A 26,484-nucleotide genomic window follows, 5' to 3' on the forward strand; every position below is an offset into this window, starting at 1 on the left:
ATGGTTAGCTTCGAGGGCAAGAAGTAGAAGTGGGACTCGATTTAGAAGTCGAATCAGCATGCCAATCTAGTTTATGTTTCATAGCATGTTTAGTTTCGAACTCGTTGTTTTGTCGTATCAAATATGATAGTATCGTGGATTGCAGGTGGTTGTCATATGTATTATGAACCATGTATGTTTGAATGTTGTTTTGGGCATGAATACTTGATGAAAAATGGATTGGTTTCATTTTGTAAAATTGAAAAAATGCTGGTTTATTTTTGACACAGAAATGGTCTCGCTCGAGCGGCAGTTGGTGCTCGCTCGAGCGAGCGTTCTTTAGTGTGCGAGCTAGAGCGTTGCTCGCTCGAGCGAGGCCTTTTAAAAAAAAATTATTTGTGTTTGTTGCTTTACTTTCAAGTCTTGGATCTTGTTTGCTTCTTGTTGTTCAATCCGAGTTTAGTAGATGTTTAGAACTAAGCTCTCACATACTCCATGGCTGGAAATCGACGAGAACCCATCGCCACCTTTTCATCGCGCCGCCAACCACCCTCCTCAACCAGCATCGATCGTGTAACACCCGGTATTTAAATACGTAAATCCGCATGCATAATTAGGATATTTAATTATTTAAATTTTAGATTTATGGGTTAAATAATTATGTGAATTATTTGTGCATGATTTAATTTATTTTTAAGCATTTAACCCATAATTAGTGATTTTTATGATTTTTAGTATTTTAATTATTTTATCGCGTAGACGGGACCGTGGACGGACGAGATGACAACTTTCTAGCCAATTAATTTCATGAGTCTTTTTAGAGCCCTAAAATATTATTTTGAGTTTTATTATCTCAAAAATTTTAGTATTTAATTTTATATAATTTTAGGAGTCCATTTTTATTCAAAATAAGCCAAAATATTGACTTTTTAATATTTTTAAAATTCCCTTAATTATGTATTTCGGGATTTGTAAATTATTATCAGATTTTAATTGTTAGTAGAGTTTTAAGTTATATATATTTTGAATTTAAAAACCCTTATTTATATATTTTAATTATCCTAAAAACCTATCTTTATTAAAATAAAAACTCTAACCTAATCTACCCCAAACCCTTAACCGATTACCCTCTTAGCCGCCTCCCTCCCTTCTCCATCATCTTCTTCATCGAGCAGACCCCAAAGAAGTCACCATAGCCTCGGTTTTGAAGGTCCAAGTCGGTTGTCGTCGTCCCGTCGTCTCGGAATCGTCCCACGCTCGTTTTTCTCTTCGTTTCCGGTGAAAGGCATGATTTTCTTCCAATCTTTTTGTACCTATCAGATATTATATTGTGTGGATTATGTATGCATCAAAACCTTCAATTTGTTTTCAGAAAATGGTTCGAGTGTTCGGATTTTTCCCAAGGTTACTTGTTTTCATGATTCATGTTCACATTTTTAGGCCATGGGTGCGTTCTATCTTCTGGCTAGGGTCCCTAGGGTCCTAGGTGTGACTGGACTCGAGTGGCTCGAATGGCTCGAGCCAAACGAGCCCAGGGAAGCCATTACTGCAGCACGGCCGAGGGGGAATCGCAGTCTAGGGTTTCCTGAAGGAGGGCCACGGCTCGGTGCGTGGGGCTGCATGGGGGCTGGGGCTGGGTCAGGTCAGGTCCGCCCAGACGTGGGCTACGTCTGGGCGGCGGCGCTCCGGCCAGGGGCGGCCGGAGCAGGCCGGCAGCAGCCATGGAGTGGCTGCTGCTCACGGCCGCAGCCGAGGAGAGGCTAGGGATCGGGTTCTAGGGTTTTAGGTGCGGTCCGGGTCGGGTCAGTAGGGTAGTGGGTCGGGTTAAGTGGGTTCGGGTCCGGGTTTGGTGGGTCGGGCTCGAGTCTTTTTATTTTTAAAATATTTTATGAATTAATGGGTTTTTGGGTCTATTAATTTGAAATAAAATTATTTGGACTCCCAAATAATTTTATTTGGGCTTTTAAAATTTTAATTAAGTTAGTCCATTAATTTTATGGGCTTTTGAGCCCATAAAATTTATTGGGCCAGTCTTTGGGCTTTTGGGCCCATTGGGCCAGTTTAAATTGTTATTGGGCCTAGAATGTTTTATGGGCTTTAAATTATTTTTGTTTGGGCTTAGAACAATTTTATTGGGCTTAAGTATGTTAATGGGCCAGTCTCAGTGTTAATGGGCCAGATTTAAGTAAATGGGCTTGAGTGTTAGGGCCAGCAGTCCAGGACCATCCGTGAGAAATTTGCATGTGTCCTGATTATATATTTAATTATTTTATGCATTGAAGTTATTTTAATATTTATATGTTAGTAAGAAATTAAATTAAATATATATGAAGGACACACCTTATTTTTAAGTACATGCATTCATGAAATAATTTTATGTATAATTAAATGTTTAAGGTTGAGCAATAATAAAATATTTTATGTTGAAAGTTGAAGTAGTGTGACAATTTAAGGGGGATTCGTCCCCATATGTGAACTATTTAAGGGCAGTTTACTGCCAATTTAAGAGGTGATTCGTCACCGCCACGTACGTTGATTTCCACGCTGATCAGTATTTAATGTATGATTTAAGGTTACACTACGGATACAACCATGCGATGTTAGAAAATAAATTGCTCAACAATGTTTATGTATTATGTTATTTAAGTTAAGTTATGTTATGTTATGAAATTTTCAAGCATGCTCATTCATGTATATGTATGTATTAGTATTTAATTGTTTTAAATTATTTTAAACTCTTGTTATGTTAGCATGTTGGGCCTCTAGGCTCACTACACTGGTATGGTGCAGGTGAGTACGTTGAGGATGAGGTTGTACCCACCGGAGGCGAGGATGTATGAGCGGGCATGCAGTGACCCCGTGACCGTGATAGATGTCTGAGTCACATGCATGTTTTTGATTATGTCAGCACGTTACACATTTTATATTATTTTTCAGTGGTTGTGTGTATGGAATATTTTATTGAATATTGTCAGTGAATGCAAATTTTAATCATTTTATTTATGCAGTATTTTTAATTAAATGTTTGACTCGGATATTTATTTTATTTTAAAGAATGCATTTTTATTTAAGTATTTAATTGTTTATTTATTTATTTATTTTTAAATCTTTTTATTCTGTGCATATATGTATGGGCATATATGTACATATTTTATTTAGTAAGTATAAAAAAAAAATTTCCGCATATTTATTTATTTAATAATTATAGAGTTAGGGTCGTTTCAGTTGGTATCAGAGCACGGTCCTCGGAGGGGTCATTACTGCTATGCGAGCTCAGAAATTCACGCTACCGGTCTGTAAGTTTTAAGTGTTTATAGCATGATTTAATTTTTAGAATTTAAGTTAGCATTAATTTTAAACAACTTAGTTATGCATGGCGATTTACGTAAAGAAATATGTGGTGGTGCAGAATGCCTCCTAGACCGATGAACAGACGTGGGGGATCTCCACCTACACCTCCACCTCCACCTCCGCAGAACCCTCTAGCAGCATTGGAGCAGGCCAATGCGAATATGATGGCAGGGATTACTGCGCTGTTAGAGCAGCAGGCTACTCGTCCCAGGTTGTCCCATGAGGAGGACGTTGCTGAGAGGTTCCAGAAGAAGGGACCCAAGGAGTTTGTTGGTACCACCGATCCTTTGGTGGCGGAGGGATGGATTCGCTCTCTGGAGTCCATATTTGCTTATATGGGGATCACAGACACCGATAGGGTGAACTGTGCGACGTACATGCTAAGGGGTGATGCAGCGCTCTAGTGGGAGGGTGCAGCCAGGGGAGTTCACCTTCCTACACTGACATGGGCAGAGTTTAGGCGTATCTTCTACGCCAAGTACTTCACTGAGGATGTGCGCAGTCGCATGATCCGTGAGTTTATGAGTCTCCGTCAGGGGGACAAGACAGTGGTTGAGTATGTGAGACAGTTCGAGAGGGGCTGTCACTTTGTGCCTCTGATTTCAGATAGTCCACCAGAGAAGTTGAGGCAGTTTGTGGAGGGTTTGAAGGCGGATATCAAGCATGATGTTCGCATGGCAGACGTCCTTACTTATGAGTCTGCAGTCAGTAGAGCCTTGCATTCCGAGGAGGGCCGGAGAGAGATTCGGAGAGAGCATCAAGGGAAGAGGCAGTTTCAGGCTGGGTATCAGCGACCATCTTCGCAGCCTCCTGCGAAGAAGCAGTTTACAGGGCCGGCTAAGGGCCCGAATCCACAGCAGAGGCCGCAGCAGCAGAGGGGCGGGGCCCCTAATGCCATAGCTTATCCTACTTGCCCGAAGTGCCAGAAGATGCATTCGGGACCTTGTCTATTGGGAGCAGGAGTTTGCTACCACTGTAGGGAGCCAGGGCATCAGATAGCTAACTGCCCGAGGAAAAAGAACACCGCTGGTAGGGTGTTTGTGATGCAGGCCGAGGAGGTAGATCCAGACACCTCCTTGATCACCGGTATATCTTATCCCTAGCATTTTAATAATTTTCCTTTGGTTAAAATTTAGTCTTTAATTTGGAATTATTGTTATTTGGGTTATTTAACTGCATGTTAGAATAGGAACATGTTTTACTTGTGATTATAATTAAGAAGTAGTAGTGACTCGTTGGGGAAAATTTAAGTAGTGGTATGAATATGTTGGGAATTTTCTGCGTGCAGGGAGAATTCTAGTTGGAGGCAACTCCACGTTTGCGTTGCTAGATTCAGGGGCTACGCATTCGTTTATCTCCCTGGAGTTTATCAGGCGGGTAGGCATCACACCTAAGAGTAGTGACAGTGGGTATGATGTTACTATGCCGTCAGGGCAGATTATTTCTATCTCGAAGGTTATTCGAGGACTGGAGTTGGAGCTGGAGGGACACTCCATACGAGCAGATGTGGTAGTTTTGCCTTTGAGTGGATTCGATTTGATTTTGGGCATGGACTGGTTGACAGTCAATGGAGCTTCGATTGATTTTCGTCGGAGATCAGTGTCAGTGAGACCTACAGTGGGCGACCCGTTCACTTTTCATGCATCTCAGAGCAGTGATATTCCTCAGGTGATATCTCTTATTCAGGCGAGGAAGTTGTTGAGACGGGGTTGCCAGGGGTTTCTAGCGAGTATTGTCACGACTTCAGAGCCATCTAGCAGCTCATTATCAGAGATAGAGGTGGTTCGTGACTTTCCGGATGTCTTTCCGGAGGATGTTGCCGGAATTCCACCAGTGAGAGATGTGGAGTTCAGCATCGACTTAGTGCCAGACACCGTGCCTATCTCTAAGGCACCGTACAGACTTGCTCCTACCGAGATGAAAGAGTTGAAGGAGCAGATTCAGGAGTTGTTAGAGAAAGGCTTTGTTCGTCCTAGCTTTTCTCCGTGGGGAGCTCCGGTGTTATTTGTGAAGAATAAGGATGGCAGTATGAGACTGTGCATCGATTACCGAGAGCTCAACAGGGTCACAGTGAATAACAAGTATCCATTGCCGAGGATAGAGGATTTATTTGACCAGTTGCAGGGAGCTTCGGTGTTCTCCAAGATCGACCTGCGATCTGGTTATCATCAGTTGCGTGTTAGAGATGCAGATGTGTCCAAGACTGCTTTCAGGACACGATATGGGCATTACGAGTTCTTAGTGATGCCATTTGGGATGACCAATGCTCCAGCGGTTTTCATGGATCTCATGAACCGAGTCTTTCAGCCGTATCTAGATCAGTTCATCATAGTCTTTATTGATGATATTTTGATCTATTCTAGGAGCATCGAGGAGCATAGACAGCATCTTCAGACAGCCTTGCAGACTTTGAGGGAGCATCGGTTGTATGCCAAGTTCAGCAAGTGCGAGTTTTGGCTTGAGCAGGTGGCATTTCTTGGCCACATTATTTCGAGAGATGGGATTGCAGTTGATCAGTCTAAGGTTGAGGCAGTGCAGAATTGGGGTATTCCGAAGAATGCTTCAGAGATTCGCAGTTTCTTGGGTTTGGCAGGATATTATAGGAAGTTCATCAAGGGTTTTTCCTCTATTGCAGTACCCTTGACTTCCTTGACCAAGAAGAATGCGAAGTTTATCTGGAGTTCAGACTGTCAGAGGAGCTTCAATCGGCTGAAGGAAGCACTCACTACTGCACCAGTGTTAGCGATGACAGTACCACACGAGAAGTTAGTGGTGTACACCGATGCGTCTAAACTGGGTTTAGGCGCAGTACTTATGCAGTGTGGTAAGGTTATTGCGTATGCGTCGAGGCAGCTGAAGATTCATGAGCAGAATTATCCGACGCATGACTTGGAGTTAGCAGCAGTGGTTTTCGCTTTGAAAATCTGGAGGCACTATCTGTATGGCGAGAAGTGCAAGATTTTCACAGACCACAAGAGTCTCAAATACTTCTTCACACAGAAGGAGTTGAACATGAGACAACGCAGATGGTTGGAGTTGGTGAAGGACTATGACTGTGACATTAGCTACCATCCGGGTAAAGCTAATGTAGTTGTAACACCCGGTATTTTTTTAAATACGTAAATCCGCATGCATAATTAGAGTATTTAATTATTTAAATTTATGATTTATGGGTTAAATAATTATTTGAGTTAATTGTGCATGATTTAATTTATTTTTAAGCATTTAACCCATAATTAGTGATTTTTATGATTTTTTTTGTATTTTAATTATTTTATCGCGTAGACGGGACCGTGGACGGACGAGATGACAACTTTCCACCCAAATTATTTTATGAGTCTTTTTAGAGCCCTAAATTATTATTTTGAGTTTTATTATCTCAAAATTTTAAGTATTTAATTTTATATAATTTTAGGAGTCCATTTTATTCAAAATTAGCCAAAATATTGACTTTTTAGTATTTTTAAAATTTCCTTAATTTAATATTTCGAGATTTTAAATTTAGTTATCAGATTTTAACTTTTAATTAGGAGTTTAAGTTGTATATTTTATATTTAAAACCTTTTATCTATATTTAATTAACCTATATTTTAATTAACAAAAAAAAATCAAAACCTAATCTATCCCAAACCCTTAACCGATCCTTCACCCTCTTAGCCGCCTCCCTCCTTTCCATTCATCTTCTTCATCGAGCAACCCTAAGGAAGAACACCATAGCCACGTTTTTGAAGGTCCAAGGCAAGTCGTTGTCGTCCCGTCGTCCCGGAGTCGTCTCACGCCCGTTTTTCTCTCCATTTTCGGTGAAAGGCATGATTTTCCTTATCTTTTCTTCTCCATATCAGTATATGCATGTGTGGATCGTGTATACATCAGACTTTTCCAAGATTTTTCCATAAAGTTTCGGTTTTGGATGTTGCATCTTGTTCTTGCATTGTTTTGGGTTGCATACTCACGTTTTTCTTGCATGGATTGATCATGGCTGCTGCTCCTTGGTTGGAGACATGTATCAGGGTCCCTAGGGTCGAGTCAAGTCGGGGTTTGAGGCTAAGATAGGCAGGAAATGAAGTTCTTCACTTCTGATGCTCCTGTCGCGCAGGTTTAGGGTTCTGATGAAGAAGACTTTGATCTCCTTCCTCAGGCCACTATTTTGGGTGAGGTTTGTTGGGTTGGAACCTACTAGATGTTGGCTAAGTTTTGCAAGTGGTTTCACGATTTTAGGTGGTCGGAATCTCGAGAACGAAGCAAAACGCCACAGCTGCTCCTGTCTGCGCGCGAGCTGCGGGTAGGCTGTTTTGCAGAGCTTCGTTCTCCCTCTATACTTGATGGTTTGGGCTGGTTCTTACATGGTTGGAAACGTCTTGAAGAGGGCTAGAGGTAGGTGGTGGTGAGCCGACCATTGGGTGGCCGGAACATGGCGGCCGCCGGTGTTCTTTGCCGCTGCTCGCACAGCCAAGAGCAGAAAATGGGGGGAACGGTTTTGTGGGTTTGGGCTGAGTTGGGTCGGGTCAGGGTGAGCTTGGGTCGGGTCAATAGGTTAGTGGGTCGGGTTAAGTGATTCCGGGTCCGGGTTTGGTGGGCCGGGCTCGAGTCTTTTTATTTTTAAAAAATTTTATGAATTAATGGGTTTTCGGGTCAATTTTTTTTTGAAATAAAATTATTTGGACTCCCAATTAATTTTATTTGGTCTTTTAAAATTTTAATTAAGGTAGACCATTAATTTTATGGTCTTTTGGGCCCATAAAAGTTATTGGGCCAGTGTATGGGTTTTTGGGCCCATTGGGCCAGTTTAAGTTGTTATCGGGCCTAGGGTGTTTTATGGGCTTTTAATTATTTAATTGGGCTTAGATAAATTTTTATTGGACTTAAGTATGTTATGGGGCCAGTCTCAGTGTTAATGGGCCAGATTTAAGTAAATGGGCTTGAGTGTTAGGGTCAGCAGTCCAGGACCATCCATGAGAAAATTGCATGTGTCCTGATTATATATTTAATTATTTTATGCTTTGAAATTATTTTAATATGTATATTTTAGTAAGAAATTAAATTAAATACATATGAAGGACACACTTTTTTATTTAAGTACATGCATTCATGAAATAATATTTTATGCATGATTTAATGTTAAGGTTGAGCAAGAAAATATTTTATGTTGGAAGTTGAAGTAGTGTGACAATTTAAGGGGGATTCGTCCCCATATGATTGAAGGGCAGTTTACTGCCAATTTAAGAGGTGATTCGTCACCGGCCACGTACGTTGGTTTCCACGCTGATCAGTATTTAATGTATGATTTAAGGTTACACTATGGATACAACCATGCTATGTTAGAAAATTAATTTGCTCAACAATGTTATGTATTATGTTAGGTTATTTAAGTTAATTTCAGTTAAGTTATGTTATGTAATTTTTAAGCATGCTCACTCATGTATATGTATGTATTAGTATTTAATTGTTTTAAATTATTTTAAACCCTTGTTATGTTAGCATGTTGGGCCTCTAGGCTCACTACACTGGTATGGTGCAGGTGAGTACGTTGAGGATGATGTTGTACCCACTGGAGGCGAGGATCTATGAGCGGACATGCAGTGACCCCGTGACCGTGATAGATGTCTGAGTCACAGTGCATGTTTTGTGTATTTTTAACATGATACATTTTTATTATTTTTCAGTGGTTGGGAATTTTGAATATTTTTATGGAATATTATTAGTGCATGCAAATTTTAATCATTTTATTTATGCAGTATTTTTAATTAAATATTTGACTCAGATGTTTATTTTATTTTAAAGAATGCATTTTTTTATTTAAGTATTTAATTGTTTATTTATTTATTTATTTATTTTAAATCTTTTATTCTGTGCATATATGTATGGGCATATATGTACATATTTTATTTAGTAAGTATAAAAAAAAAAATTTCCGCATATTTATTTATTAATTATAGAGATAGGGTCGTTTCAGTAGTGGCTGATGCTTTGAGTCGGAAGTCGTCAGTGGTATCATGTTTGACCGTACAGTTACCCCTACAGAGCGAGATTCGGAGATTTGGCTTGGAGTGTTATCCGAGTGGTCATGCACCGAGCTTGTCAGTATTGATGGTGCAGCCAGTTCTGCGAGATCGGATTAAAGAGGGACAGTCTACTGATGAGGAGTTGCAGCGATGGAGACAGAGAGATGAGGCTAGAGGTAATCTCTTGTATACAGTGGAGGATGGTATCGTTCAGTACCGTGGTAGGATGTGGGTACCGAACATCGATCAGTTGAGAGCTGAGATTTTAGCAGAGGCTCACACATCTCCGTACTCCATTCACCCCGGAAGTACGAAGATGTACAAAGATTTGCAGCTATTGTATTGGTGGCCCGGGATGAAGAGTGACATCGAGAGAGTGGTGTCAGAGTGCTTGACTTGTCAGCAAGTCAAGGCAGAGCATCAATGTCCAGCAGGACTTCTTAGACCTATTCCTATTCCGGAATGGAAATGGGAGAATATTACGATGGACTTTGTGGTTGGCTTACCGAGGAGTGCCAGAGGTTGCACAGCGATTTGGGTGATTATGGATAGACTCACCAAGTCAGCTCATTTCTTGCCGGTGAGGACTACTTATAATTTGACACAGTATGCAGAGCTTTACATCAGAGAGATTGTTAGACTGCATGGCATACCAGTGTCTATTGTGTCAGACAGAGATCCGAGATTCACATCTGCGTTTTGGAAGAGTCTGCACACAGCTTTGGGGACGAGGCTTTTGTTCAGTACAGCATTTCATCCCCAGACAGATGGTCAGTCTGAGAGAGTGATCCAGGTTCTCGAGGATCTTCTGAGAGCTTGTGTCATTGATTTTCGGGGCTCTTGGGAGACTAGACTGCCATTAGTGGAGTTTAACTATAACAACAGTTTTCAGTCGTCTATAGGTATGACTCCTTATGCAGCATTGTATGGGAGGAGGTGTAGATCTCCTGTGCATTGGGATGAGGTTGGTGAGCGGATTTTGCTGGGTCCTGAGATTGTGCAGCAGACAGCTGACATAGTGACTCAGATTCGAGATCGGATGAGGACTGCTCAGAGTCGGCAGAAGAGTTATGCAGATGCCAGACGACGAGATTTGGAGTTCGCTGTAGGTGATCACGTATTCCTGAAGGTGTCACCGATGAAGGGAGTAGTGCGTTTTGGCCGGAGAGGCAAGCTTAATCCGAGGTATATAGGGTCATTCGAGATCTTGGAGAGAGTTGGCACGTTGGCCTACCGTTTAGCTCTACCTCCAGGGCTAGTGGCAGTGCACAACGTTTTCCATGTATCCATGCTTCGGAGATATGTATCCAACCCGTCGCATGTGTTGGATTTCGAGCCCTTACAGTTGCCACCAGATCTAGTGTATGAGGAGAGGCCAGTGCGGATCTTGGTAAGGGAGGAGCGGAGGCTTAGGACGCGGGTCATACCGATGGTCAGAGTCCAGTGGCTGAATCACTCGGAGGAGGAAGCTACTTGGGAGACCGAGGCAGATATGAGGACTCGCTACCCGGAGTTGTTCGGGTAAGTACTTTAATTTCGAGGACGAAATTCAATTTAAGGGGGGGAGAATTGTAACACCCGGTATTTTAAATACGTAAATCCGCATGCATAATTAGGATATTTAATTATTTAAATTTTAGATTTGTGGGTTAAATAATTATGTGAATTATTTGTGCATGATTTAATTTATTTTTAAGCATTTAACCCATAATTAGTGATTTTTATGATTTTTAGTATTTTAATTATTTTATCGCGTAGACGGGACCGTGGACGGACGAGATGACAACTTTCTAGCCAATTAATTTCATGAGTCTTTTTAGAGCCCTAAAATATTATTTTGAGTTTTATTATCTCAAAAATTTTAGTATTTAATTTTATATAATTTTAGGAGTCCATTTTTATTCAAAATAAGCCAAAATATTGACTTTTTAGTATTTTTAAAATTCCCTTAATTATGTATTTCGAGATTTGTAAATTATTATCAGATTTTAATTGTTAGTAGAGTTTTAAGTTATATATATTTTGAATTTAAAAACCCTTATTTATATATTTTAATTATCCTAAAAACCTATCTTTATTAAAATAAAAACTCTAACCTAATCTACCCCAAACCCTTAACCGATTACCCTCTTAGCCACCTCCCTCCCTTCTCCATCATCTTCTTCATCGAGCAGACCCCAAAGAAGTCACCATAGCCTCGGTTTTGAAGGTCCAAGTCGGTTGTCGTCGTCCCGTCGTCCCGGAATCGTCCCACGCTCGTTTTTCTCTTCGTTTTCGGTGAAAGGCATGATTTTCTTCCAATCTTTTTGTACCTATCAGATATTATATTGTGTGGATTGTGTATGCATCAAAACCTTCAATTTTTTTTCAGAAAATGGTTCGAGTGTTCGGATTTTTCCCAAGGTTACTTGTTTTCATGATTCATGTTCACATTTTTAGGCCATGGGTGCGTTCTATCTGCTGGCCAGGGTCCCTAGGGTGTCCTAGGTGTGACTGGACTCGAGTGGCTCGAATGGCTCGAGCCAAACGAGCCCAGGGAAGCCATTACTACAGCACGGCCGAGGGGGAATCGCAGTCTAGGGTTTCCTGAAGGAGGGCCACGGCTCGGTGCGTGGGGCTGCATGGGGGCTGGGGCTGGGTCAGGTCAGGTCCGCCCAGACGTGGGCTACGTCTGGGCGGCGGCGCTCCGGCCAGGGGCGGCCGGAGCAGGCCGGCAGCAGCCATGGAGTGGCTGCTGCTCACGGCCGCAGCCGAGGAGAGGCTAGGGATTGGGTTCTAGGGTTTTAGGTGCGGTCCGGGTCGGGTCAGTAGGGTAGTGGGTCGGGTTAAGTGGGTTCGGGTCTGGGTTTGGTGGGTCGGGCTTGAGTCTTTTTATTTTTAAAATATTTTATGAATTAATGGGTTTTTGGGTCTATTAATTTGAAATAAAATTATTTGGACTCCCAAATAATTTTATTTGGGCTTTTAAAATTTTAATTAAGTTAGTCCATTAATTTTATGGGCTTTTGAGCCCATAAAAGTTATTGGGCCAGTCTTTGGACTTTTGGGCCCATTGGGCCAGTTTAAATTGTTATTGGGCCTAGAATATTTTATGGGCTTTAAATTATTTTTGTTTGGGCTTAGAACAATTTTATTGGGCTTAAGTATGTTAATGGGCCAGTCTCAGTGTTAATGGGCCAGATTTAAGTAAATGGGCTTGAGTGTTAGGGCCAGCAGTCCAGGACCATCCGTGAGAAATTTGCATGTGTCCTGATTATATATTTAATTATTTTATGCATTGAAGTTATTTTAATATTTATATGTTAGTAAGAAATTAAATTAAATATATATGAAGGACACACCTTTATTTAAGTACATGCATTCATGAAATAATTTTATGTATAATTTAATGTTTAAGGTTGAGCAATAATAAAATATTTTATGTTGGAAGTTGAAGTAGTGTGACAATTTAAGGGGGATTCGTCCCCATATGTGAACTATTTAAGGGCAGTTTACTGCCAATTTAAGAGGTGGTTCGTCACCGCCACGTACGTTGGTTTTCACGCTGATCAGTATTTAATGTATGATTTAAGGTTACACTACGGATACAACCATGCGATGTTAGAAAATAAATTGCTCAACAATGTTTATGTATTATGTTATTTAAGTTAAGTTATGTTATGTTATGAAATTTTCAAGCATGCTCATTCATGTATATGTATGTATTAGTATTTAATTGTTTTAAATTATTTTAAACTCTTGTTATGTTAGCATGTTGGGCCTCTAGGCTCACTACACTGGTATGGTGCAGGTGAGTACGTTGAGGATGAGGTTGTACCCACCGGAGGCGAAGATGTATGAGCGGGCATGCAGTGACCCCGTGACCGTGATAGATGTCTGAGTCACATGCATGTTTTTGATTATGTCAGCACGTTACACATTTTATATTATTTTTCAGTGGTTGTGTGTATGGAATATTTTATTGAATATTGTCAGTTCATGCAAATTTTAATCATTTTATTTATGCAGTATTTTTAATTAAATGTTTGACTCAGATATTTATTTTATTTTAAAGAATGCATTTTTATTTAAGTATTTAATTGTTTATTTATTTATTTATTTTTAAATCTTTTTATTCTGTGCATATATGTATGGGCATATATGTACATATTTTATTTAGTAAGTATAAAAAAAAAATTTCCGCATATTTATTTATTTAATAATTATAGAGTTAGGGTCATTTCAGATCGAGCCAGATTTGGACGCATCCGCAGACAGTGGATGCTCCATGGCTGGAAGTCGATCTCCGACAGTTGCCACATCTCCTTTCTCCTATCACATCCATAGCCCGTCAACATCGCCGCCGCCGATTTAGCCATCCGTTGATGATCCTTGGTGATGGTGGAGAGATGGTAGATTGAGATTTACACACATAGATACACATAGTATACAAAACGTTGGGACAGGTGCCAAGAGAGAGGACAGTGAATATTATTTATCTACTATCAAAATTAAAGCTAAGTGTGAAGGAAAAAACAAATTTACATGTCATGTGGATTACTCCTACTATCTTTGCTCTATTAATTTTCCAACACACGAATACTGCAATAAAAAAAATTCAGACACAATATTACGGTAGTAAGTTGTGATGAAAACACTACGGTATTGAATTTATAATGGTAATCCACACAGAGTTCTACTGAGTTTCTATAATTATTATTCTGGAAGGACTTTGATTCCTATCCTATTACACCACAAATTTTACTGCAATTCTATGATCATTATTTCGACAGGACTGTGAATCCAACAATTTTCAATTCAAATAGGACTTTGTTTCCTACTATCTGCAATTCAATTGCAACACATTCCTACTACAATTACTCTGTAACGATATCACCAAATTTTTTACTCTCGGTCATCTCGCTAAAACGACATGCCCGAGAGTGGGGGGCTTATGATGGGTTATTACCCAATTTGACTTTCTGCCGGGCCCAAGCTCAATGACTCAATCCATATGGGTCTCATATTACTCCGATATTTATTTGAACACTTTATCAAGGCCCATAAATACCTCAAAACCCATAAGAGGCTAAAGTCCATGAAACTCTCTGATTATCTATAAATAGCTCAAGTTCTCTCATTATTAAGGTACACACTCTATAGTCACATGCTCTAGTTCTCTAGAACTTTTATTGGGAAAATACTGACTTGAGCGTAGGAGTGTCTTCGCCGGACAACTCCCGGCGCCACTCACTTTGTTTTGTGATGCAGGTAACAACCCACGAAGATCGAACTTTGGAACAACCCGAGTATTAATCCGGTTATCCAGATCTCTACCCGTTACCCAGTTTTTTTTCCAATCGGGTAATATCAATTTTTTGCTACGTCACTCAATTACCTCATATTTTCACTAGTCGAGTTCATCCTTGAAATTAAATACTTGATCGAGTAGAGCTCAAGCCTACAAAATTTAAATCGAGTTGAGCTTGAGTAGTTTGATACTTGAGTTCGATATGACTTGTGGACATCCCTATGTATGTTTCTGCTTAAAATTATGAAGCCATTATAAATATATATATATGAGACCGAATTGAATATTTGGTTATAATTCACATTACATTTGGATTTAGGGCCTATATCTTGAGAACAATTATGGAAATTATGTTAAAAGAACGTGATGTGTATTGAATAAATAACATAATGTCGATGACCCCAATAATATTTCAATATATGATTTTTTGAACCAATATTATAAATAAATTGCGAAATAAATAGTATATATAGCTAATTCCAGGAAAAAAAAAAAAAAAAAAAAGAACAATCCAAAATGATGCTCTTTTTTGATACTGTAGTCAGAATCTTTTTTATCTGTTTCTCAATCATTACAAAATCTCGATAAGTTTCATCATTCCGGACAACCGTTTGGTCAAATTTATAGTTTGACCACTCATAATTTTCAGAGCCACTTGAAATATTGCAAACCGTCCAATGTCCGTTGGGATCAAATCAATTGATAATTAACTATTTCAAATATAATTCGACTCCCAGTTAATTCCATTATTACCTTTTATTCTTATTATAAAGTAATTTGCTTTTTTATTATAAATTAAATATACCCCAACTCACATGACATAATGATTTTATACTATTTAGTTAACCAAATATCAACTTTGTTCTTATTTCGATACCCTTTGCAATTTTTTCAACTTTTCCCATCTTTTTACCTTGGTTGGTTTGGTACACACATGACACTCTCTATACGATGTTCACTGGGAAAAGCTTCCCTAATCTTGAACTTTTATTTTCTTACAGCTAGCAAAAGTGAAGATGTAACCGTTAGCAATGTTCCCAATAAATTAATAATCGGCAATAACTAAAAAGGAAAAATAACAAAACAAAAAAATAATAAGAAGGTTAACACAAGTACACAACTACTATGTAAAGAGATTAAATTAAAAAAAAAAAATTTAAAAAAACAGAAATACCATTTTCCCTACTTATTTATTTCTTTATAGGATTCTCAGAAAACCAATTTTCTCCTCGAGCTTCTATATGATGCCAATGCAGCTAGATCTTGGATCATCCCATTGACCAAATCTTTGAATATCAGCCGTTCGATGTCCAGGACTGCCTCCGACATCTCCATCGGATGATCTCCTCCCCATCCGGTTAGCTCGTCCCCCGCTAAGTCCTTCCTCAACACACCACAGATGACCTCAAACAGATCTTCAGCAGCATTGCGGTTGCGAATTCTTTGAAACTCGGACCAAACGTCTTCGAGGAATGGCTTTGTCATGTTGTAATTAGTCCAAGAAACAGTCTTCCATGGAGGAAGTCGTCTGTTTCTTTCGATGATTTCGTTGGTAGCATCGAAGATTAGCTTTCTCTGGAGCCTGGAGGCCTTGGATGTGTCATTTCCTTTAAGATATTGCTGCTTTTCTAGCAACAGAAAGATGTCCGGGTCTTCTGAGAAAGAATCCGATGCCCTCAAGATATCGGAAATGTACATAAAATCGCAGTCACCCCGTGTTTCTTCTTGCCATTTTGATCGAGTTGATGATGCCATCGGGCTCCATATTTCTTCCTCCAATTCGCCTGATTCATCTGCGCTCATAAATTTTAACAGCGATCAAAACATGATGCCTAGCTAACAAAGTCTTTAGATTTTCAAAGACTAAAAATATAATATATAGAATCAAGTGTGTTCACAAAATCCAATTTAAACAATTCATTTCCTTCATATATTATATGTCCCCTGAAGTTCAATGATAAAACCAAGTACATACCCTCGGCATGCAAGGACCACATGAAGAAGAAAATGTGGGCACCAGTGTCCCTCCATTCATAAATAATTGGACTATATTATATTTATTGATATCAGATTTGGTTCCACATCCAAGAAACACTATCCAAATTCAGATATTGTAAAGGTTCAGGACAGAACTATTTCAATTATTCGGGCCAGCATTTAGAAGTCGAGCCAAAAAAACCTGATTGAAGTGTTGCTAACATTTAGCACTAGCCACTACACCACATAATAGCATTACACTTGCACAAAGTACTCCAGCTTCAACATTCACTAATGTTTCTTCCAAATTCAAGAATCAAGAATGTGCAAGCCATCTATCCATACACACATATATATAATAAATGAAGTAAACCATCTTAGATTTCTTGATTACAATCTACCCAAAAAAAAAAATACTGGATTAAATTGGAGTTTCATTCTGATTTTTGGTGTATTATTATTCTGATATGAAAAAAACATGAAATAAGAGAATAAAAATTCAACCTTTGAAATCAAGATTGCGTCTGGCTGTAAGAGGTGAAGGGGTGAATGATTCGTCCTTGTAGAGAGACGAGTCAAGAACTGACACGGGACTCGGCTGCGGGTCACTTCCATTCATCTCTGCTATGCTCTGGAGCAGCTTATCACATCTCTCCAATAAATTCTTTCCCTCTTTGAATTCCACAGTCTTCCACCTCTGTAATAAATCAACCATTTATTGCAGTTATATTATTGTTATTGTATTGATAAAGGTAATCAACTCAAGATTAGCGGGTAATTAATGATTTGATGGTAAACATTACCTCGGTATCGGTTGATGTAGTGATGCTGCTTCCAGAAATGGATGAAGATTCGCCCTCTTCAGTAGTAACGGTCGTGATCTTCTCATTCTTATTGATCTTGGCCGTCGGATCTGGGCTGCCTCTTCTGCTGTTGAGCTTCGGAGAGTTAATGGAGAGACTCTCCGATTGTCAGCTGAATTCTTCAGTTTCCTTTGGGTTTCAACGCTCAACGGTTTCGGTTTGACTATGGAGTTTGACCGTCGGGGACCCGCATTGCATTCATTTCGGCTCTCACCGGCCCGAGTTGGGCTCCGCACGCTGCGGTCACGGCGAGGGCTTACTGACTGGTGATTTTCAGCGGCGGAAGCGTGATTACGGCGAATGCTACGGGCTTGACTTCTACCGTTTGGCCGTGCGTAATCAACGACGTTTCTTCTGTTAGTAGGCGACGAATTTGAGCTGGACTGTCTGGAAGGTTGCATTACCACGATTGGTGAGTCGTCGTATATGAAGATCCGGTGGCTGACTTGGTTTGGATTGTTGGAGTTGGAATGCAGAAGCCCTTTTAGTTGCAAAGCTTCGAGGATCTGTTTCAAGGTCTCTAAATCTTTGGATGGTTCGTCGATTCCCCTCACCTTCAATCTCTTCTCAATCTCACCGTACACTGATACAGTCTGTTTGGGTTCTGGGAAAATGTCGGCTGAATCAAAGAAGCTTTTGCGGTGCTGAACATTCTTCCATGGAGAGGGAGAATTGAAGTTGGCCCTGTTTGTTGGTGGTTTAGAAAGTTCAGCCCTTGCAGCATTCTTCAATACATGGTCCTTTGGATCTGCATTGTGGAAAAGGGATTCACTTGGTTGCTCTGTGATGAATCGGGAGTGAAACAGATCTCTGGAGGCTCTGGATTCGGAGGCGGATCTCCTCAGCTCAGGCTTCTTTTCGGTTTCGGATTCGGGTGAATTGGGCAATGGCTCCAGACCCATGAGCCTCGCTATGACGCTGGGAGACCGGTTCTGGCACCCATCGGACGTGTCACTTCCGATGCTGTCGCATCGACTCGCCGTGGACAGAATCGATGGGGAAGTTCGGATCTTTTTGGGATGCAAGCCTCCCTTGGCATCTGTAGTAGCTCTACTGTCGAGCGACAGCCTCGGGGCTTCTTTGTTGAACTTCCACGAAGACTTGTTCCCTTCTTTCAAATTGAATATAGGAAGAAGAAGAGGTGATTTAGGGGGCAAAGGCAATTCAACCACCTCCGGCGCCACATCCTCCTCCGTCGGCTCCGGTCTAAATTCCCTACAAATGGCCAGCGACACGGGAACCGATATCTCCGGATCCGAAATCGTACCAACGGCCTAGAAATGGCGAAAGATTACAATTTACAACACACACAACGAAACTTCGTCAAAGACAGAAACTTTACGGAGAAGAAAACCATACCGGGGAAGAACAAGGGAGGCGCTTGGTGGAAGAGATACGGTGGCGATCAAAGAGATGGAAGAAGCCAGCCATGCAACCCATTTGCCTCTGCACCTGTTTCTCCAGATTCTGCTCATTCCCTGACCCCATCATCATTATCCGATGAATGACGTCACTTTCCGGCGACCCCGGAAAAACCCAAATCTCCTAATCCAGCGAAGTTAACGTGACATTTGGATTCAGATTCAGTTCCTTCTCTGATTTTTTTTCCACTTTTGCTTTTTTCATCTGTTGAGAACTAACTCCCGCTTTCTGCTCTTTTAAAGGTGGGACTGAGTAAATGGAGTGACACTAGGTTTTGCTAATGTCACCCGCGGGTTAATTGTTTCTGTGCCCCGCCTGTTGTCACCTGCAGGTTACCGTTTTGTGGGCACTAAAAAGTGTTTTACCAATTACCTCGTCTTTAATCAAATAATAATGATAACAATAAATAAAATTAAAAATATCGCCAATGATGTACGGTCACATGACATTATATATCTATCACATGATATGGATATGTGCTACGAATTTTATATTAAATAAATACGGTCTAAGCACGTGTATTATATATTACTACTTTTTTTGGAACGCTGTGTGTGTATTAAAATTAATTTATCTCATGTTAAAATTTTAAATTATATAGATTTTTATTTGTGCAAATTGCTCAAAAATTCTCAATGCAAATATGTTTTGCTTTGCACTCCTTTGCCATTTTTTTGTACTATAATTTTTGTTAATTTGTACCACATTTTGTATGGTTTTGTACTACATCTTGTATTGTTTTGTACCACATTTTATGACTAGGGATCCTAAAGCAAAAAATGTTTGCATTTGGGGATTTTTGAGCAAATTGCCCTTTTTATTTTATAATAATTTTTTTAAAAAAAATCTGTACTAAATGAAAGTCGGATCATGATGTTGAAATTTAGTTGGTATGAGTGCAAATAACCTCGTGGTTTTTATGTCGAATTGAAAATATTTTGATCAATATTTTCAATTATCGAATTCAAGTTGAATTTGAACATGTTCGAGTAATTGAGTTGATAAAATGGTGAGCACTTTTGTTTTATAATCGTTTTTGTATCGCATAATATTCCATTCTCATTAGTCACGATATGATTTAATTATTGGGAAATTTGAGAGTGTTTTTTGGAAAGAAATAATTAGTTGTATTATATGAACAATTGAATTATGGCATTTGAGTTGTTACGTGCTTTACCTGATTTAAGATAGTGAATTTGAGTTTCTATGTTAAAGATATTTATAAATTTTGATATAAAAAGTAAATTCCGATCCTATTAAAATATATGAATGAGAAAATTAAGGTGATTAATATTTTCGAATCTTTAAAGTTCATAGAAAGAGATAATAAATTTTGGCCTTGTCAAAACAAGATGGTGACAAATTATTTACTGGTTTTAAATGATAACTTAATTGCACAATTTGACAGCTTCAAAATTTCAATGGCACTTAACCGCGGGTAACAGCTACCCACATTTACAGCTAGCCTCAAATTTCTACTCCTAGATAATATCTATCCGTGTGAGTGTATGTGTGTCTATATATAAGTACTCTATAATAATTATATTGAAGTTATTGTGTAATTTTGAATTTGTATAGAAGATTTTTCAATCTTATCAAACTAACTACATGAATTTTTTTTAGTTGAACTAACAACATAATTTTACTATAAAGTAATGATATTTTTATTTTTTATTTTTTTTCATTTCAATTTAAAAAATCAATAAATTCTATTGCAAAATAAAAAAAATAATTTATTCTTTATTTTATCACAAAACATATACACATAGTGTGTGTCATGATTTGCTAGTTTTAATTAATTAACACCAACAACCGGCCAGCTTTGTATGGTTAGTTTCCTTAATTTGTGGTTACATTAATTATATTTGAAAGCTCTGTTCTTTCCAGAATGTTGGCAGTATATGCTATAATATATGTGCGTGGGTATGTATACATATAGACGACAATATATAGATGAAATAGTGCTTGAAAAATGAGTGTAACAATGTCAAATATTGTTTGACTGAACCCAAAAATTGTTCATAAATGACACATTTTTTTCCCTATTTGTGTGAAAGAAAGAGTAATAAATGGAAGATATTGAACACCATATTTCCATAAACTTGTACTACATGACAATGAGATCTCGAACTTTGAAACGTTGTGTCGATGGAAGTTTGCAACATATTATGTCTGATTCGAATTGATTGCTTCGTATACAATACAGTCCTTCCATGTTACTTCTACAATTCAATCCCTATTAACTCGATGCACATGTCACATACATATATGGTCGTGTACTTTTTTTTTCCTTTGTAAATAAACATTCAAAAATGTTATTTTTTGGGTTCAAGATCAATGATTGATTCACATTTTCGATCGATGGGAGAGGTTAGCCATAGGACATTCAAAAAAAGCTTTGTTAGAGATCATCTAATTCAATGCATTATGTGTAATTTCATGTGTGTCATGTATATAATTTGAGAACGAGAATTGAATCGTCTTGATTTTCATTTTGAAGTAGAAGATGATGGAGTAGCTAGAGTTGATCTAACAGGTTATGTGCAAACGTTCATCACTCCTATAAAGATTTAAAGTTAATGATATTATAAGGTTTATGTGTTTTTAAACTGCACAAATTCCACGTCGTAGCTTTTGTATAATAGCAAGCATGCGATCTTATAACGGCATCATCGTTAATTAAAGATCACACAAAAACTGTTACAAGATCATTTCACATATCGATTTACTCATAAAATATATATTTTTTTATTAAAATTACTTTTCATCGCATATATAATCGAATCGATCTGTTTTGTAAATATAAATTCGTGACACTTAATCTGCATTAGATTCTCAAGATACATAGTACAACTATTAGTAGGAATTGCTGTAAAGAAATAATTACTTTATTGGTGGAACGATACAACCTAGAATTTATGTTGTTACGTTTGTTTAAACTATTTGAATGGTATAATTGCAACCAATTATAATTTTCTCCAAAATATTACGCACCTTAAATATATGCCTAATATATATGTATTATATTTATTATATTATATAGATATATATACATTAATATATATGTGAGTTTTAGGGACCACTTAATTACGTGTAAGATGGATCATGAAATGTGGAGTACCATCGTAAGACTACATCCTTGGTCTTAACAAAATGTGTGCATTTTCGAGGAATTCCCCATAATAAGATGCTCCAATACTTCTCCCTAACAAAGCCACTCAGTTTATTTTCAGTTTAAAAAAATTGACCACTTTGATTTGAATGCTCAAATTTCAGTAATTCTTATTGGAAATATAAATAAATGGCAGTTATATGTTGCTATCATCTCATTTTTAATTAAGAAACTACTGTGAATACAATTTATTGTGCAACGAACCGTTAGTTGACTCCATTCATTAATTTTACCAAGCTTTTTTACTGAACTTTACGAAATTTTGGACTGTACATTATTACCTTTTTTTACCAAAAAATTAAGACACCAATGTATACATTGAGTTTTGCCAGCTGACATGTTATTTTTTCTTTGCACAAAAACTCTAATAAGATAAATTAATTTTATGAGACGGATATGTGATTTCACTCCACAAAACCAATTACTTTTGAGCAAAAACATTTGGCTAAATCTGGTTTTTAAAATCATTTTCAAACACTTTCTTGATTTAACTCAATTACTATTTGTTTTCTCCATAACAAGAAGTTCAACAATGTATGGTAAGTGAGATGAGATCCTACCTATACAGACACTGTATTAACGTATATTTAAGGGTTGAGATCTATCAATACATGTGGGTCATATTATTTTTTCAGTTGACCCTACAAATATTGATAAATCTCCACTTTTAAATACCGGTAAAGGTAAGATGAAATTATCCCAGATGTAAAACTTAAAAACACCAAGTTTCTGATTTTCTTTTCTTAGAAAAAACATTTCATCAATTATTTTTGACGTATATATATAAAGATAGATTTTAAGTCTTACAATTTGTTCCATAATGAGTATATATATATATATATAGAATTCCAGTGGCATACTGATTGTACAGTTAGTTATTCAAAGAATGATTGTTAAGGCAGAAGAATTGTTTAACTTAGTTAGACATACATATATATATATCACTAATCGACAATTTATCAATGTTAAATATTAGTTTGGCGAGAGGGGTGGAATGTGCCATTTTATCTTTATACAATGCACCAACAATATTTTTCACATGCCCTAGGGAATCCTTTCTGAATTCTAGAGGGAATTTAAAATTTGTTTTTATCTTATTATAAAGAATAAATAAAATGATTGGTTTAAAAATGGGATATTGGATGAGAATCTTAATGCCTGATGTCATCCCTTCTGTTTGGGGTTTTGTACTTGGACGGTTGGATTGTTTTCTAAACTGAAACTCTGCCTCAAAATTATTTTTCTATTCCCAATATTACTTTAAGTTTTCAAGATTTAATTTAATCTATTTTTTTGGATGTTAAAGAAAGAAATAATTTATTTCTAACGTGTTTATCATGTAAAATTACAATCTCTTTCATTTATATTTGTTTAATTTTATCAAATTTCAGATCCCGTCTCGTATATTGTTTTTTATTTGAAATGATGACATGAAATATATATATATATATTTATATATATACATTTAAAAGTGTCTTATTAATGTCACGTCAGCTTCACGTCGCAAAAATAACTATAATCATCATAAAAAAATGAAAAACTGTAAATTTGGTCATGTATATTTGTCACTTTGCGATTTTGGTCCTCTATGTTTTCATATTTTAGTTTTAGTCCTGCATGTTTCGATTTTTGGCAATTTCGGTCTTTTTTATTCAAAAATGCTTACATGGCACTGCACAAGTCAGCTCCACATCAGCACTGAATTGGTGCCACGTCAGCGTCACGTCGAAAAAAGGACTAAAATTGCCAAAAAAATAAAGATAGCGGACTAAAACTGAAATCTAAAAATATTTAAAAGATTAAAATCGCAAAATAACAAATATACATAAACAAAAAAACAATTTCCCCCAAAAAAAAATACATCATAATAAAACTGAAAATACGACAATATAATAAACTACAAATACATCATATAATTGCGTGTAGCATTTTTATCATGTAAAATTACAATTGTTGTAATTTATATTTGTTTTATTTTCTTAAAATTTGATATTATCAAATACTTTGTAGTTTGTTCCTCCTCCAAACTCAGGTCAAACACTAACCCTGGTATTCTTGCTTTGACCAGAGACATTCTGATCAGCTCCATGAATCACCGAGTTATGCACAGATTTCTCAAACTTCTCGCCATCTCCCCACAGAGCATAAGCTTCCTCCCCATGCACCTGTTCATCCCCGATGCTAAGCTCTTCTTCGGACATCCTTAATGGCACCGCAACCCTTATCAAAAGACAAATCAAACTGGTCACCAAAACATTCACTCCTATCACAAACACAACTCCAAGCATCTGAACTCCCATCTGCCTGAATCCCGCCCCCACTCTGCCGTTATTCAACCCGTACGCCAAGCCGGTGTACCTCTCCCAAGTCGGGGACATGTAGAAAAGCCTGCTCAGCTTCGGGTTGGCGAAGAATCCGGTGAGCAAGCCGCCTAGCGTCCCGGCCACCGCGTGCGTGTGGAACACGGCCATCGTGTCGTCTACTTGTTTCAGGAGCCATGTCTTCTTGTGGAGAACCATCATGGTGAACCATGGAATGGAACCGGAGAGGATTCCCATTATGATGGCGGCCCAGCCTTGCACGACTCCCGCGGCCGGGGTGATGCAGACCAGGCCTGTGATCATGCCCTGCGTCGCACCGATCACCGACGGCTTTTCGAAGAAAAGTATGTCGAGTAGGAGCCAAGTGAGCAGGCTTGTTGCTGCGCATATGTGCGTGTTGAGTACCGCGAGTGATGCGTCGATGCTGGCCATGTAAGGGTCTCCGCCGTTGAACCCCGTCCATCCCATCCATAGCAGGCCGGCTCCCGCGAGCATCAGAAGGATGTTGTTTGGTGGGAACCTCTCCCGGTCCCTAGGTGCCCGAGGCCCTACCTGCATTATATTATATATATATTTAGGCATGCATGCATGGTTCATATATGTATATTAGTACAAAATACACATTTAGTTACGTTTGGTTTGATGGTGATTGGTGAGTACCTAATAAATTTCTCGGGTGCGTGTGTGTGAGGACATAAGCACGTTGAAAAGACTCGTCTTGATACAATGAGTTGTTACACATGGTTTATATATATATATATATATATATATATATATATGTATATTAGGAGAAAAAACACTTGCATTTTGTTAGGTTTGGTTTGATTGTTATTACCCACTAAATTTCTTAGGGTGCGTGTGAGTGAGAACATAAGCACGCTGAAAAAACTAGTTTTGATACAGTCGGACGTTACACATGGTTTATATATATATATATATATATAGAATTTTGATATGGTGAGCACCTGTCATGTGCACTTATGTGTGCACCTGCTGATGTGGTGTTTACCTATTGGATGCAGAGGATGTCACGTCAGCAGTGCACACAAAAGTGCACATCATGGGTGCTCATAATATCAAATCTGTATATATATATATAATATATATATATATATATATATATATATATATATATGTAGATTGGTACAAAAAACACATTTTGTTAGGTTTGGTTTGATGGTGATTACCCAGTAAGCTGCGGTGAATCCTGCGACACCAGAAGACAAGTGAATGACGAAGCCGCCGGAGTAGTCGATAAGCCCCATCTTGCTGAGCCAACCATTGGGACACCAGATGCTGTATGCACCCACGGTGTATGAAAACGTGAGCCACAATGGCACGAACATCATCCATGCAATGAAATTCATCCTCCCAAGCAGAGCACCAGCGATCAATATCAAAGTGATGGCAGCAAAAACGAACTGGAAATACACCATCGTGGCGTTCGCGAACTTGTAAGTCGCGAACGCTTGTTTCAACAGAACGTGCTGATCCAATGCATCATCGATCTTCCCAAGAAAAGGCAAGAACGAGTCTCCAAATGATAACTGATACCCCCACCCAACCCAGCAAACCAGGACAGCTGCAAAGGCGTAAAGCGCCATGAAAGCTGAGTTTACGGCCCATTTCTTCTTGACGATGCTCCCGTATAATATCACAAGCCCCGGAATGCTTTGCAGGCCCACCATTGTGGCCGCTGTCATCTGCCATGCGTTGTCTCCTTTGTTCATCCACTCGGGGTTCGCGTCGTCCGGCTGGAGATTCGACGGCAGCCAGGCGTATTTCGGATCCATCTTTCCACTCCCCCCCGAATTCAGAAAGTGTTTGAAAAACTACCACAAACGAAACAAATGTATCAAAGCTATAAATAAACGTGACACAGTCACAGACGGTATAATATATATTTTGTGTTTTTCTTGTTGCATGCCTGGATATGGGATCATTTAATTTACTGAAAACCCCTTTTGTTTCTTTTATCAAGACAATAAAAACGTCTCTAATCGAGGGTAAATGAGTGATTTCAGAAGAAGATTCACAGGAAAACAGGTTTGTAAGTATTTGAGTGGACGGAGAACCCAAATATGAAATTGAAAAAGAGATTAAATAT

General features: G+C 38.4%; 1 protein-coding gene and 1 pseudogene across 1 annotated transcript; both read right to left on the reverse strand.

Annotated features, from left to right (window-relative positions):
• Positions 1 to 15,682: 15,682 nt before the first annotated feature.
• LOC140891418 (uncharacterized) lies at positions 15,683 to 19,078 on the reverse strand (annotated as a pseudogene).
• A 5,011-nt stretch (positions 19,079 to 24,089) lies between these two features.
• On the reverse strand, positions 24,090 to 26,170 carry LOC140888798 (ammonium transporter 2 member 5-like). The gene is made up of 2 exons (XM_073296500.1): positions 25,565 to 26,170; positions 24,090 to 24,929 (listed from the first exon to the last, which is right to left on the reverse strand). The coding sequence occupies exons 1-2, from the start codon at positions 26,168 to 26,170 to the stop codon at positions 24,090 to 24,092; spliced, it is 1,446 nt and encodes a 481-aa protein (XP_073152601.1).
• Positions 26,171 to 26,484: the final 314 nt, after the last annotated feature.

This window comes from Henckelia pumila, chromosome 3 (assembly GCF_033568475.1).
Source record: "Henckelia pumila isolate YLH828 chromosome 3, ASM3356847v2, whole genome shotgun sequence".
NCBI lineage: Eukaryota > Viridiplantae > Streptophyta > Magnoliopsida > Lamiales > Gesneriaceae > Henckelia > Henckelia pumila.